Below are 16,759 nucleotides of genomic sequence, written 5' to 3' on the forward strand. Positions count from 1 at the left end.
TGCTAAATGTATGAGTCACCACCAGTCACTCTAAGGTTCCTTCCAGCTCTAAATCCTCTAATTCAAAGAGCCAAAATAAGAAGGAAGTTTTTATAAACTTTTTGACAACTAATGAACTGGCTGGGGATGGAGAGAGAGAGAAGTGTGTGTGTGTGTATGTGTGTGTGTGTGTGTGTGTGTGTGTGTGTGTGTGTGTGTGTGAAGTGCTGCATCTTCTGGCTGAATAGTTTCTGATCGTTACAGGAAAAGTGAACGTGATTAGACATTGCCTGTCAGCAGAAGCTAGATTGGGAAACCATAAGGAGCAATCTGTCAGTTAGATGTTAGTAAATCCCCTCTGAGTCCCCAAGCTAAGCCTGAGAACATTAGCTCCCAGAGCGATGCCGAGTTCTCTGGAAAACAGAGACAGGTACACCACCGATCTGCACCTAGAATAAATTGCTAGATTATGTGTTTCACTAACTAAGCTGTGGAGTAACGTTTTGTAGGGTGAGAAAATGGGGGCATCTGAAAGGTTTCCCAAAAAACTCTTCTTAAAATAATCTTACAAGTTAGGAAAAAGCCGGGTCATATCCATTAGTCAATCCAAATCCATTCAATTCAACAAATATGTGTTAAGCACCTACTATGTGCCAGGCACTGTGGTAGCTGCAGGGAATACAAAGGCAAACATGAACTCCCACCTGTCATCAGGGAGCTTATATTCTGCTGGCTGTGTCCTGGGAGTTGGACTCTGCAGGTTTAGGGGTCCACTGGAGCCACAGAGTCTTCCGCTATTTTTCTCAAAAGGTAATGGGGGAGGGGCTCAGTTTGCTCCCCCACATTGTGGCTCGGTCCCTTACTGTCCCTCTGGCTGCCTGTATACAAGTAAGAGAGTAAACCAAAACCAGCAGTCTCTGTCTTTTGTTTGAATGTGTTGAATTACCAAACTAGCTTTACATTCAGTTCTATATCAGAACATATTTACAATTGAAACCATAAAATGCTGTTAAATTCTGTCTGCTTTATTAGTTGAAATGAATGCAGCTTACCTTCAGCCATCAGATTTCTTTCTAATCTTTCAGCCCAGTTAGATTTTTAAAAAGCTATTTTTAGGGAAAAAAAATAAAGTTTAAAAGATTTCCCACAAATCCCCAGGGGGTAGGAAGACAGAGAGGAAGGGGAAAAGATGGAAGATGTGAGGAGGGAGAGAGGAAGGGAGGGAGAGAGAGAGAGAGAGAAGGTAAGTGGACTGAGAGGGCAAAGAGAGGAGAGAGAAAAGTGAAAGAAAGAGGAGAGAGGGGGAGGGAGAGAGGGAGGAAATGGAGAGGGAGAAGGGAAAGGAGACAGAGGAGGAGAGTTGGAAATAGAAAAAGATGGAGAGATAGAGAGGCAGAAGAAAAGGCAGGGGAAAGAGGAAGAGGAAAGAGAAAGAGAGTTGGAGAAGGAAAAGGGTAAGAGGAAGAAGGGAGAGGGGAGAGATTGAGGGGAAAATGGAGAGGAGAAAAGGAGGTTGAAAGGAGAGAGATATGAGGAGAGAGAGACAGAAATGTTTATGGTCTGGCCCTTGAAAGCAGAATTTCACAGATTACACAATAACTCTTACATAGGCAAAGCCAGGCCCTGATCCACGTAAAAAGTACAAATCTGGTGGACCAAAGGGAAACGATGGTGTTTATTTCTTGAATGGCCATGAAACTCAGTTCCTGGGATGGAGAGCATAGATCAGATCATTGTAGCAAAATAGGAAATGAATTTTACATTGGGAAACACTTGACTACAGCCTGACACAAACACCCAGATGACTCAAACTCTACTTTCTGTATGCCAGGAGAGAATACATTTCTTGTGAGCCCCAATACACATCCATTTTAAGCACCTACTATGCGCTAGACACTGTTCTAAGAACTTGGGGCACAAAGAAAGGCAGAAGACAGTCCCTGTTGTCTAGGAGCTCATGATCTTGAAAAGAGAGGGGGAGGTTTGCTGAGTTGGGCAGCCAGGGTGGAAATGGTTTGAGATGTGAGTGTCAGAATGGACTTCATCTCGGAGAATGATGGGTTTCTGGAAGTGATCGAGTCTAGGAATGCAGCCACAAGTGGGAAATGATCAAGATTCCCTGAGAACTCTCCATAAATGCTGGAGGGTCAGGGAGGAGCTCCCAGCTGCCCACACTGTCCCCTCCCCACTCCATCCTCTCCACCCAGAGAGAGAGACAGAGAGATAGACAGAAACAGACAGAGACAGAGAGACAGAGAGAGACAGAGAGACAGAGAGAGACAAAGACAGACAGAGACAGAGGGAGAGAAAGAGAGAGAGAGAGAGGCCTGAGGGGCAGACGTTGCTGAAGATTGTGACCCTTGGAGTTGATTCATCTTCCAGAGTGGTGAGTTTCTTGAGATGAAGAGGACCAGGAAAGTAGCTAGATGGGAAAGGATCCGTTATTGTCTATTATTATAAGTTGAGGGAACTTAGCAAGCACAGGTTAAGTGATTCGCCCAGGATCACATAGAGCTAATAAGTGTCTGAGGCTGGATTTGAACTCAGATCTTCCTAACTCTAGGCCCAGGGCACTGTCCACTTGGTCTCTAGCTACCACTAAGGCAGATCTCTCTCCCTATCCCCCTCCCCCAACTCTTACTTAGCAGATGGCGTTAGAGAGTTTCAGTGGCCAGAAAGTTCCTCCCCCTGCTGCGTGGCCGATGACCAATGATCCTCAGACAACTGACCTATACCCCACCACTGTCCAAAATCCTTAGCCTTCAATGCTTGTCAGGACTTGCTGTTTTCTGACTCTGGGGTCTGAGAATCTGGGGACTCCTCCAGCAACTCTAAAAGATTATCAGAACTATGGGAAGGCTGTGATTTTAGGGGTGGGTGGAGGGAGTGCCCGCACACATAAATACACCCACAAAATCACAGATGCCTGAGCTTGAATGAGCCATGATTGAACCAGAAAATGGACTAGCTGACTCTGTCACTTATTATCTCTGTGACCTTAATCTCTCTGGGACTCAGTTTCCCCATCTGTAAAATGAAAGGTTTAAACTAGATGGTCTCTAAGGTCACAGCTATAAATCTAGGACCCTATCATTCCGTCTTTTCACCTCTCCAGACCTGTTTCCCCATCTTTAAAATGAAGGAATTGGGCTATGTGGCCTCGAAAGAAACTTCTAGCTTGAAATCTACATGTAACAAGGCAAGATGTGCTTTTTCCCTCCTCAATAAAAGTTTCGTATTTTTCTAATTGTTTCTTCTTCCTCTCTTACAGATTTGCCAGATATTATATGGAAGGAAATATAGAAAAACGAAATCTGGTCAAAGCTTTTGGAATTCGCTTCGACATCCTGGTCTTCGGCACTGTAAGCATCTCTCCTCCATCCATCCCCCGTCCCCAATCATCCCTGGAACTGCTTGGAGGAATGAAGGGTCTCTTCCTCTGGGCTACATTGGATGCCTTGGCTTTTGAAGGTAGAAGAATGATCAAGGAGGAAGAAATGCCCTGTCCACAAACAGGTCAACTGAAAATGACAGCAGGGATGGTGGGAAAATTCCAGCATTCAAATTAAGAGAATTCATCTGATGAGAATTACTGTTTATTTGCATTAAAGGTGTTCCCTATTTGCCAATAATTTAATAGGAACGTGAGCGCCTTGAAAATAAGGGCTGTCTTGCTTTTCTCTTTGTATCCTCAATGCTCGGTACCCAATAGATAAGGATTGTAGACCTATGTTTGGGGCAGTTAAGTAATGGAGTAGATAAAGTCCTGGGCTTGGAATCAGGAAGACTCACATTCATGAGTTCAAATCTGGCTTCAGACACTTACTAGCTGTGTAACCTTGGGCAAGTCACTTCACCCTGTTTGCCTCAGTTTCCTCATCCTGTAAAATGAGCTGGCAAAGGAAATAGCAAACCACTCCAGTATCTTTGCCAAGAAAATTCCATTTTGAAGAGTTGGATTCGACTGAAAAATGACTGAACTGAGACCTGTGGTTGGGGAACGCCAGGATGATGAAACTCCCTTCACTAGTGCAAGTCAGCGCTTTCTCTACAACTAGTAAACTTAAAGAATTAAAAAGTTAAGTGACTTGTCCAAGGTCATACAGTCAGTATGTGTCAGAGGGAACACTTGAAACCATGTCTTCCAAGCTATTAGACCAGTTGTTCATATACTACCCACCCTTCCCCTGACGCCTCTCATAAACTATTAATGATTATAATAATAAAAACATAATTATAGTTGTTTATTATAGCTAATACATAGATATGATATGATATGACATCATATCACATCATATTTAATAATAGTTATAGTTAATGCTTAAAACATCCCTGTGAAACAGATGGTCCAAATACTAGGTGGCATGATAGATACAACACCGAACGATGGGAAAACCCAAGTTTGAATCCTGTCTCAGACTCTTACTAGCTGTAATATGAGAGTGACAATAGCTCTGGCCTTAAAGGTTGACTGTGAGAATCAAACCATATAAGTGACGTAAAATACTTCACAAACCTCAGATCACTATAGGAATAATTTACCATTATTTAATAGCTTGATGTGTAGTCAGGGCTTGAATGTTTGTTGATTGACTGACCGAGGACACTAAGACTCCTGGCTGATGCTCAGAGCTAGTCACTTAAACGGGTATAGTTAGCAGGGTACAAATGAACCACCAAAAACCAAGAGAAATGGCTTCTTCCCATTGGTCCTTAATCTTTTTTGTGTATTGGACCCCTTGGGTCTATCCTAAGGACTCGTCAGATTCCTATTTCTAAACACATTGAGGGCAGCTAGGTAGCCCAGTGGATAAAGTGCTGGGCCTGAAGTCGGGAAAACTCATCTTTCTGAGTTCAGATCCTGCTTCAGACACTAGCTGTGTGACCCTGGGCAAGTCACTTAACCTCTTTGCCTCAGTTTCCTTGTCTGGAAAATGAGCTGGAGAAGGAAATGGCAAATCATTCCAGTTCACTGCCAAGAAAGCCCCAAATAGGGCCACAAAGAGTCAGACACAACTGAAAAATGACAACAACAAACACGTAAACTTAAGTACTTAAAATTACAAAAGATAACAATAATATTGAAATGTAGGCATCTGCACATGTATAACCTATATCTAATTGCTTACTGTCTCAGGGAGCGGGGAGCAGATGCAGGCAGGAAGGGAGGGATAGAATTGGAACTCGAAACTTTCAATAAAAAATGTTTTAAAAATTTTTAAATAAAGAATGATATAGATGAAATATAGGCATCAAAATATTAAAAATTCCAAGTTCTTCTAAAATCTGTCTCTGGCCCTCAGGTAGAGAACTCCCACTTCTAAAATCTATGCTCCTGTGATTTTAAGAACCCCAAAAACATGAGCAAGAATTTGTCCAAACAGATGCTTCCTGACATTTGCTATTAAATCCAAAGGAAGCAAGTTTGGAAGCTTCACCTTCTAACTGAAAAGCAATCATTCTGGAATGGTCCTCAGCTCCATTTCTGGAGGGTTCAGCTATGGTCAGGACATGCCCTGGGCCAACCCCAAACTGGATCACAGGAACAGAGCTCATGGAAGTCAAACAGTGGGTAAGCTTTTATTCAAAGGCAACATGACTCCCATGTTATTGTACCCACTGCTATGAGCACTTCAGATGGATCTGTCAAATTATGATACCTTATTTCTGCCACATAATGGCATCTCCAGCCTGCCATCCATCAATGACAGTTACAATGTCAGAATGTCACTGCTTCCATTCTGAATTTTAAGTTAACGTGTTCCATTTTGTTTAAGGGAGGAAAATTTGACTTTATCCAAATGGTCGTGTACATTGGCTCAACCCTCTCCTATTTTGGTTTGGTAAGTATCTCATTTCGATAAGACTTTTTTTTAATGCTTTGATTTGTTTTGTTTGGCTATGTGATTTCATCAGTTTAGGGAACTGGGGTGTGCAAATTCCCTTCACCAATGGCGATTAGCAACTTCTCTTAAATTTGCTAATATTACAGTTGTAGACAGTAACACAACATTGTGTGATGACCAACTTTGATAGACTTAGCTCTTCTCAGCAAAACAATAATCCAAGACAGTTCCAAAAGACTCATGGTGGAAAAGAAAGAACTGTGGATTCTGAATGCAGATCGAAGCATACTATTTTCATTTTTTTGGTGTCTTTTCCCTTCTGTTCTGTTTCTTCTCTCACATCATGACTACTGTGAAAATGTTTGACATGATTGCATATGTAAAACCTATATCAGATTGCTTGCTGTCTTGGGGAGAGAGGAGAAGAGGGAGGGAGAAATTTTTGGAACTCAAAATCTTATAAAAAACGAATGTTGAAAACTATCTTTACATGTAATAACATATTATTTACAAAAAAAGACTATAGTTGTAGAGAGCTGCATGGGGCACTGAGAACTTACAGCTAGTAAGAGGGATTTAAGAAGAAAGAAGGACTTAAACTAGGTGTTCCTGATTCCAAGGCTAGCCCTTTCTCTGCTATGCCAAATTAGTTTTCTAGATATTCAAAGATTATTTGGTAAAAGAAGAGCTCAAACTTCTTTGCATTTTCCCTAGGCCACAGTATTCATCGATTTTCTCATTGATACATACTCAAGTGCTTGTTGCCGATCTCATGTTTATCGCTGCTGCCCGGTCTGTGAGCCTTGTGGGGTCAATGAATACTACTACAGGAAGAAGTGTGAGACCATTGAGGAGCCCAAACTGGTAAGGGATGGATGCTAGCTTTCCCTTAACTAGGCAAATGTCAACATGATGCTGGACATTGACCAACTCAGTAAAAAAAAATAAATCAAGTTAGTACCATGCTAATGGTGCCAAAGTCACAAGCTTCAGCCCTATGTGGGTCATTGAACTTCACTCTTGTTTCCAGGAGACTGTTCCTCTAATCATAGCCAACTTTTAGGAGTTTGCTATGGCTTTAAAAGAAGCCCTCTCCCCACAATAAAATGGGGAATCAAGGGGCAGAGACAAACAAACTTCACTGATTATGTCATTTGGTCAAGGGCCGACAGGCTGAGAATCATCACATTTGAGCCCTAGTTATGGACGAGTGCCCAGAGAATTACTATTCAAGATTTCAGCTTTGAGTTTCATTATCCCCCTTATTCATAGCCAAATAACTGGCACTTTGAAACAGCAAAGACAGAGCATTCTTTTGTTTTTCAATATATCTGCCTTTTCCCTTCCAACACTATTCCACACACAATTCATTGTCTATTGTACACAGTTTGAAAAACTGTAAGAAGAAATTCATCTTCAGTGCAAAAAAAACTTAGGACATAAAATAAGATGAAATTGCTTAAGTTTGCTAATTTATTTTATAATATGGTAATATTGTTATTATAGTAAAATATGTTATATTTACTTTATAATATTTTATTTTGCTATATGCAAGTCTTCTGGAACTAGTCATGTTAAAAATTACTGATAGCTGAGAAAACACAAATGATTTCAGAAGTTTTTAAGGGATGCTTGAGAATGGAGCTAATTTAGGTCATAGGCAAAAGATCTTCCAGAAGTGTGGTCCAGTGGGTGATTCCTGGGACTAGAAAGATATCTGAGTTTCATTTCTGGCTCATGATTGAAGTGGAGTGGACAGAAATAATTAACTCTTAGTGGACCCCAGTTCATGGACAGGTAATCAATCAATCATTTATCAAGGGCTTACTATGTGCTGGGCCCTTTGCCAGGTTAAGATAGAGATAATACACCACCCTTAAATAATGAGACATTATTTGTAAAAAGTGCTTAGAGCGCTGTCTGGCTCTTAGTAGATAAATGCTCATTTACCTGCTTCTTCCCCCCCTCCCCTGCCTTCCTTCCTTCCTTCTTCCCTTCCCCTGCCTTCCTTCCTTCCTTCCTCCCTCCCTCACTCCCTCCCTCTTTTCTTCCATCTTTCCTTCCTTCCTTCCTCGCTCCCTCCTTCCTTCTTTCCCCCAAATAATGTTGATATACTATGCCAAGCAGGCAATCACAACTTCACAAAACTTATGTGAAAATCAGGCTTATTACAAGGAAATGAATGTGCACATGGAACCCAAAGAGTTCATAATACATAGAAAAGTTTGCCTATTTATGACATCAGGACAAAGGAAGAGATACCAGGCATCTCCACCTAAAGGGACTTGGCATAGGAGGGGGGAAGGTGTAGTGAAAGTGGGAGAAAGGACAAAACCCCTCCCAAAGGGGGGGGGGAACAAGGCGACTGGCAAAAGCCAAATTCTTTTCCCTTGAGAAGTGCTAGGCTATCAAGGCAGGAGGCTCTGCTTATCTACAGGGTCCCCCAGCAGCACAAGCACTTTCTCAGTCCAGCACAGACTGACTGGCTCCTGTCTTGACTCCCAAGGACACAACACAGAGTCCAGTTTGGGATGCAAACAACAAATTATGTCATCTGGTGGGGGGAGGGTTGTTCTTGACACATTCAAGGCATCCTGCATGCTCTGGGGCCAGTGTTTCTGGAAAATAAGGCAACTCAAAAAAGGACCCATTAACAGCCCTTAACAACTACACGGTCATCATTGATAGGAAGTCATTTTGTCTTTTTTTTTTTTCCTAGACTTTAAAGTATGTGTCCTTTGTGGATGAGCCCCACATTCGGATGGTGGACCAGAAGTTGTTGGGGAAAAGTTTGCAAGATGTGGAAGGTGAAGAGGTTCCAGTAGGTGAAACCATTTATACTTATGGTGCTTTGGAATCAGCATATTGGTTTGGATCAGGCAAGGAAAGACAGGGTTTAAGTTTTTTAAAACCTTAAACATGCACTAAGACTTTTGGGACACCCTGTATATGTAAGGTGTTTTGCAAACTTAGAAATCTTAGCAATTATTTTTCCCTCCCTCCACCAAAAAATAAAGTTATAAGTTGTCTAGGGCAGAGCTAGATGAATGGGAGTATGGGTTGTGTGCTCTGTGGGGAAGAGTTTTGCTTCTCAAAAATGGATTGTCTCTATCACTAGGACACGAACAATTTTTGTCTGAGTTGGTCTTTGCTGAATGGGTCCATCTAGATTTCTTGACAGTACTTCTTGTGGTGTATTAGATATGGAATGAGGAAGCTCAACTTTAGATATTTACTAGCTGTGAGAGCATGGGCCAGGAACTGAACCGCTCTTCCTCAGTTTCCTCATCTGTAAAATGAGGCAGTTGGACTATTTGGTTTCCAAGGTCTCTTCCAGCTCTAAGCCTCTGATCCTATGTACCAAACAGCATTCCCTTCTTCCCTAACCCTGCCCTTCCTTCCAACTTCCCTATTTCTATTAATACCGGGCCATTATGCTTCTCCCAATCAAGGTCAAAACCTCAGAGTCAGCTTTAATTCTCCCCTCCCCCTCACCTCACCAGTTACCCAATACTGTTGATTCTACCTCCCCAGCATCCCCCACATCCATCTGCTTCCCCTTCTCCTACTTACTACCACACCCTCCAACACATCTTCCTCAGACTGATTTCACACTTGCCCAACTGTGTCCGGATGCTGACCACATGAGAGAATTGTGGGAATTGAGTGAACCACACTGATTCCATCTTGTGACTCAAATCTGGAGCTAGCTCAATTACCCTTTTATCCATTTATGGATCTAGTCCAATTTCTGTCCCACGAGAAATTTTTATTCAATTGTGGGAAATGTGAAAAAGTGCTATTGCATTGTTTGAGCCTAGCCGTGCGTGGCTGGGAAGCTGGACTACCTCTCCCTGCTGCCTAGAGACCTTAACTAAGGACGGAGGTTATGCTGACCAGAAACCCAGTCAGATCCGAAGATTGATACAACGAGTTTTCTCACAATTATACATCGCACGCAACCCGTGCGTTTTATCTGAAAACAGGCCCAGTCCTGATCAATCAGTTATTGTTTCCATGTTCCTTTGTCTGCAGACAGTTGGTGGGGGGCATGGGTAGGATGCCTTCCCAACTCTGAAAGCCCCTAATCTTTTCCCCAATTAGATATCAGATAACCTAATCTTGTATCCTGGTTTTCTTGTTGTGGTTCAGTAGTGACATCATTTGGGGTTTTTTTGGCAGAGACACTGGAGTGGTTTGACATTTCCTTCTCTGGCTCATTTTACAGATGAGGAAATTGAGGTAAACAGGGTTAAGTGACATGCCCAAGGTCGTACAGCTAGTAAGTGCCTGAGGCTTCAGGAGATAAGTCTTCCTGGCACTCTATCCACTGTGCCATCTCCTGGCTTATATCCTGTTGTTTTCTTTTAATGCATAAAATTTTATCTCTCCCTGTGTTTGGGGTCCAGTGCCAAGCTGAGGAGGCCTGATCCCGATTTGTTACACAACTGGCATGCATTGCTTAGTAAATTGATAGACTCTGAAGCTCAAACCTTGGTTTCCTCAATTATTTCAAATTTCACCCATCACACACATAATATTCTGAAAAGAAGAAAAATTCTAGTACAGGAGTGGAAAACCTGGAATCTTGAGGCCACATGTGGCCTTCCAGGTCCTTGGGTGCGGCATTTTGACAAATACTGGCTGTATGACCCTGGGCAATAGACACTTAACCTCTCAGGGCCCAAGATAATTCCCTGAGACCAAGTTATAGAGAAGGTTCTATTCTGAATTGACAGAGGGAGTTTCCTCAGAAACACCTTCTGGCAATGAAGTTACAGCTCTGGTCTGGAAATATACATTTAGCACACACACACACACACACACACACACACACACATATATATATATATATATATATATATATATATGTTCATATATATATAATTAGAACCACTCCAGTGTCTTTGCCAAGAAAACCCCAAATGGGGTCACGAAGAGTCAGACATGACTGAAAACTACTGAACCACAACAAATGTATAATTAAAATGTGACCTTTAAAGTAGAGATTTTTTCATCCTTTGTATTTGTATCCCCAAAGTATGGGAAATAAGATTAGGAATAGACTTGTGATTTCACTGTTGTAGGAATTTTCCTCTACCAATATAGATAGGCACCTTCTCAGCAATTTGTTGTCTTAGAGAGTTGCCTTAATCACTGAATGGGAGCTGCCTCAATCAAACTGAGACCTGGGAAAGATCTTAGCTTAAAAAGGCCAAGGTCTCCCACTGCATCCAGGGCCATCTCCAGCCTTTCTGATCAACATCTGGCCACTGGACCCAGATGGCCCTGAAGGAGAAAGTAAGGCTGGTGACTTTGCATAGCCCTCCCTCACTTAAATCCAATTCTCTTGGAAGTCATGACATCACCTTCCTAATGTCATGGTCCCCTTAGAAGGACAAACAATGAAAATCTGTGTCAATGTGCTAGACCAGGAGTGGGAAACCTGTGGTCTGGGCTTCCTGTGAAGTTTGGATTCAAAAGGCCCACTTGAGGACCTAGAGGACCACATGTAGCCTCAAGGCTGCAGGTTCCCCACCCCTGTACAAAAAATAGTCCCCACCATCAAGGAGCTTACATTTTAATGGAGCAGGCCGCTTGAAAACAATTGGGCACATACGAGATAAATACTGAGTAGAAGGGAGATAATTGGAAGGGTAAGGCATTAGAAGTCAGAGGGACTGGGAAAGGCCTGCTGCAGAAGGTAGGATTTTATCTGAAACTTGTAGGGAGATTAAGAGGTAGAGTTGAGAAAGACTCATTCCAAGCATTGGGAACAACCAATGCAAAAAGCATTGGAGGAACCACTGTTAAGCAAATGTGACTGGCTCCTAGAAAGAACTAAATTGTAAGTAAGAAGGCTGGAGATGCAGAAGAGGCCCAATTATGAATAGCTTGAAATGTCAAACACGGGAGTTTGTTTTTGATCCTGAAGGTGATAGGGAGCCATTGAGGTTCATAGAATAAGGGAGTAATGTAGTCAGACCTCTACTTTAGGAAGCTTAATAGAAGATGGATGGATACGGTCTTGATTTAGAAGTTTATTCATTTCTAATGAATCTGGAAATTTGCCTTCTGCAGAGACCTCGAAGAGATTTCACAGACTTGGCCAAGCTGTCCCCACCAGCACACCCTGACCTCAGCCTCAGCCCTGTACCCCCAGAAGAAATGCAACTTCTTAAAGAAGAGCCAAGGTCTCCATCCCTGACAAGACCCAAGTGGTGCCGCTGTGGACACTGCCGCCCATCCCAACTCCCAGGAAGCAGCAAGAGCCTGGAGGAGCTCTGCTGTCGCAGGAAAGGGGGTCCCTGCATCACCACCTCAGCCTTATTTAAGGAGCTGGTCCTTTCCAGGTCCACACTGCGCTTCATCTTGTTCTACCAAGACCCCTTGCTGGAGATGGATGCGGAGGCCCTGAACAACCAGTTCCGTCACTGTGCCTACAGGTGCTATATTGACTGGCGCTTTGGCTCTGAAGACATGGCGGGATTCTCCATCCTACCCAGCTGCTGCCGGTGGAAGATTCGAGATCATTTTCCCAAGCAGGATGGAAAGTACACTGGCTTCAAGAACCCTTCCCCATACACATATTTGGAGCAACAGAGCCCTTAAAGTCGGCTCCTTTCATCTTTAACCTTCTTTAGCTTCTGGGAGAAAGATCTGGGAGGTGCAATCTCGGGGTATGGGAATCTCCTTTCTTCCTTGAAGCTCTGTCGGCATAGGGAGGGAGCAGCCTGGCCTAGGAGAAACAACTCTGGTTTGAAAGTCTGAGCTCCCTCTAGAAAGGTAACTTCCCATGCATGAGGCACTTAGCCTTAGGGACTCAGTTTCTTTATCTGGGAAATTACAACAAAAACCTGCCCTGCCGATCCAAAGAGACCTTTTAAGGATAAAATAGGACTCTGTAAATGAAAATGTTTTGGAAAAGGTTAAATGTGCCACAAAAGTATACACTATTCTTATTATTATGTAAGAATAGGAGTGGTAACCATAATGTAAGTCTAAGTCCTGAGTCCTGGGTTCATAGATTTAGAGACTATCCTCCAGGTTAGATCCTTTGATTCCATCTCCAGAATGAATGAATGGAGAAGCATTTATTAAGCACTCACTGTGTGCTAAGTGCCAGGGATACAAATACCAGAAAAAAAGATAGTTCCTAAGGAACTTACATTCTAATTGGGAAGACAACACCAATAGGGAGTAGAAAGGGGAGGGGTCTGCACATGCTGTGCCACGGGCTGGGACTGGCCAGGAAGTAGCCCAGTCCCCAGCACAATCAGGCAAAAGTTCACCTATCTGAGCCCAGAATTCTATGGGCACAGTCTCAGTTTGGCAGAAGGGTGGTGAAGAGGGTGGTCAGGAGGCGTAATTTGGAAATGACCAGGAGGTAACCATCTCTCCCCTCACCTCCATTCGAATGGCCACCCCACTTCATTTTGACCCTCATCACCACTCCCCGGACTACACCAACAGCCTCTTAATCAGCCTCCTGCCTCCAAACTCTCTTCACTCTAATCTATCCTCTACACAGTTGACAACTTGAGATTCTTAAAGTATAACTCTGATCATGACGTTTCCCTCTGGGCAGTGGTTTCCAATGTTTTTTGTTTTGAGAACCCCTTTTTAACAACAAAAAATGGGTTGTGAGCCCCCAGGGTAATTTAATACACTACTCATAATATTCTTTACAATTATTTACTCCTTAAGGCATGGACCATCATTGCAAACTCCTAAGGTATTCCCCAACTATTCAATGGAAACCACTGTTCTAGGATCATGTGTGAACTCCTCTGTTTGGCCTTTAAACCCTTCACAATCCGATTTCAACCTATCTTTCCAAGATTAATCTCTCTCTCTCTCTCTCTCTCTCTCTCTCTCTCTCTCTCTCCAGAGTTAAGTGACTTGCCCAGGGTCACACAACTCATAAGAGTCTGAGGTTAGGTGGTTAGGTTTGAACTCAGGTCCTTCTAACTCTAAGACCGATACTCTATCCAGTGCACCACCTCGCAGCCCCCAGACTTAATTTCTCATTACTCTCTTTCCTCCACTTTTACATTCCAGCCAGACGGGCTGTTTTTCTTTTTTGAAGGAGTCATTTAATCTTCTGCCTTGGTACAGGCTGTCGCCCACATCTGGGATGCTCTCTCTGCCTCTCGTACCACCTTCAAGGTTCAGTTCAGATGCCACCTCCTACAGGAGACCTCTCTTGACAACCTGCCTCGGTCATTAGTCATCCCCCACTAATATGACTTAGTCATACATTGCCATAGGAGTGTTGTTTCCTTCAGTAGACTATAACTGGCTTGAGGGCAGGGACAGCTTTCATATTTGTCTTTGCAACCCAGGTGCCTAGAAGAGCCCCTGACATCTGTGCTTAATAAATTCTTCTTGATTTGTTGAATTGAATCAAGTTGAAAGGGACAGGGAGCTTTGAAGTCATCTGGTCCAAGCACTTCATTTTACAGATCAGTAAACTGAGGACCAGAGAGTTGAAAGTGACTTATTTAAGATCACACAAGTAGTACGTGACCAAGCCAGATCCTGTGACTCTGAATTGGGTGTTCCTTCTAAGGACTGAGTCCTTGGTAAGTAGTATGACCTGTGGTTTCTTCAGAGGATTGAAGGATCACTCAGTGAGTCAGTAGACAAATATTCATTAAGCTCCTACTATGCGCCATGCACAGGGGCTAAATGCTAGGGATGAAAGGATAAACAAAAGATAGTCCCAGCTCTCAAGGAGCTCAGCCCAATGGATCATAGACCCAGAGTTAGGAGTAACCACAGAGGCCACCTAGAATAATCCTTTCAGTTTACGGATGGGGAAACTGAGGCTCAAGATGGTTAAATGACTTGCCCAAGGTCACACAGATTTCAGTGTCAGAAGTGAGATTTGAACCTGCGTCTACTGATTCCATACTCAATGCTCTTTTCCACTGCATGCAGCCTTCTTTTAATTCCTCATTAGTAAGTAGCATGACCTATAATTTCTCTAGAGGCCCAGGTCTCACCATCCCGAGCTTGGGCAAGATCATGTGGGAAGACTGCCTCCAGGTGTTTGCCTTTTCCGAGTTAGTTCTAGAGTTCCCCAAAGGGTTTGAGTTTCTTCTCAGTATTTCCAGTATAGCCACTGGTGGCTCACTCTTGGAATACTTCAAATAAAAAAGCCTTCCCATTGGGTTTCTCCAGCTCAGTATTCCACATCTGTGAAAGAGAGAGTGCATCGTTTCTAAGGTCCCTCTGTGCCTTTGCAGCCAATCAGTTACTACAGAAGAGAGAAATCCAAATGTTCCTGGGGAAAAAATGAAACTCCTTCCTCACAAAGTCTTCTTGAAAGCTGGCTACTTGAAGGATGGGGAAAATATGTAGCCCCAAACACCATCTGTTCGCAAAATCCTTTGCATCAAGGTTGAGAATAGAATGTTTTTTTAAAACCTGTATTGGCAGTGTGCCATATTGGATAGAATGCTGGGCTTGGAGGGAGGAGGATTTGGATTCAAATCCTGCCTTAGACACTTACGAGTTGTGTGACTCAGGACAAATGATTTAGCTTCAGTTTTCTCATCTGCAAAATGGAGGTGGGGTGGGAGACGGGATTGCGCCTGATGGCTCTGAAATTGATTCCACCGGCACGTCTACCGTCTTATATTTCCTTTGTATGGTACTATGTTTAAAGAATGTTTAAAGAAATACTGACCACCCTAGAGATGAGCATATATAAGGTCCGACATACACAAGACTGTGATCAGGGACTGAATCATGTCTGTGTTTCAAGATGCACCATTTAAAAATGTCTATTTTTTTTCAAAAATACTTTTTTTTTGGATAACTTTTGTTTCTGTGCCTCTCCAGACATAGCTTCCTTCCTGCCACCACACTCAAAGACTGACCCCTCCCTTGTAACAAAGATAAGTGGTGAAGCCAAATCAACGAAAATGACATCCATGACCATGGATGGCTTTTTAAAATGAATAGCTTTGCATTTTAATAATAAAAAGCATCATGAATGAGCCTCTCATAAATAGGATTTTATCTGGATTCAAACTCAGGAATTAAACTAACTGGGCAAGATTCTCTTGGAGAATGAGACACTATGAGCCTATTTTTCTTATTGCTATTCTGTGATATTTTTGGAAACTGGGCTGTATCTGGCTTCATGGGAATGGAAATTACTTGCTCTATGAAGTCTGCTGTCTTATTCTCCCATGTCTGTATCCAAATGGCCCCAGAGTAGGAGGTGCCAGAACTTCATCTCCGTATAATTTCTTTTTCTCTATATTTATTTTATTTTACATTTTGAGTTCCAAGTTATCTCCCTCCCTCCCTCCCAACCCCACATTAGAGAAGGCCAACATTTGATATAGCTGTAGCTGTAGAACCTTACAATACATTCTTCTACGGATTGGTTCTTTCTCTGGAGGTGGATAGCATTTTCGTTTATAAGTCTTTCATAGTTGATACGAATGATCATGTTACTTGGAATAGTTTAGTCATTCACAGTAACTCTTCTAACAATATGGCTGTTGTTGTACACAACATTCCTTTGGTTCTGCTCATTTCACTCTTCATTATTTCATGCAAGTCTTTCCATGTTTTTCTAAAAACAACCTGCCTGCCATTTCTTACAGCACGGTAGTATTTTATCACAATCGCGTACCATGACTTATTCAGCCATTCTCCAATTGATGGGCATCGCTTCAATTTCCAGTTCTTTGCCATCACAAAAAGAGCTGCTATAAATACTTTAGAACATACAGACTCTTTTTCTTTTTCCCTGATGCCTTGGGAAACAGTCCTAGTAGTAGTATTGTTGGGTCAAAGGATATACACAGTTTTATAACTGTTGGCATAATTCCAGATTACTCTCCAAAATGGGTAGACCAGTTTACAGTTTCATCAGCAGCGTATCAGTGTCCCAATTTTTGCACATCCCCTCC

The 16,759-nt window shown here is 42.6% G+C and overlaps 1 protein-coding gene across 1 annotated transcript in view; it reads left to right on the forward strand.

Moving 5' to 3' along the window:
• The window catches only part of LOC118853684 (P2X purinoceptor 7-like), a 38,054-nt gene extending 25,139 nt beyond the window's left edge, over positions 1–12,915 (forward strand). Inside the window, exons 9-13 of the mRNA XM_036763874.1 lie at positions 3,251–3,341; positions 5,757–5,822; positions 6,540–6,689; positions 8,545–8,646; positions 11,907–12,915. Coding sequence (XP_036619769.1) covers positions 3,251–3,341; positions 5,757–5,822; positions 6,540–6,689; positions 8,545–8,646; positions 11,907–12,437 — 940 coding nt within the window. The 3' untranslated portion in view covers positions 12,438–12,915. The remainder of the gene's footprint in view (positions 1–3,250; positions 3,342–5,756; positions 5,823–6,539; positions 6,690–8,544; positions 8,647–11,906) is intronic.
• Positions 12,916–16,759: the final 3,844 nt, after the last annotated feature.

Source organism: Trichosurus vulpecula, chromosome 1, assembly GCF_011100635.1.
Source record: "Trichosurus vulpecula isolate mTriVul1 chromosome 1, mTriVul1.pri, whole genome shotgun sequence".
Classification (NCBI taxonomy): Eukaryota; Metazoa; Chordata; class Mammalia; order Diprotodontia; family Phalangeridae; genus Trichosurus; species Trichosurus vulpecula.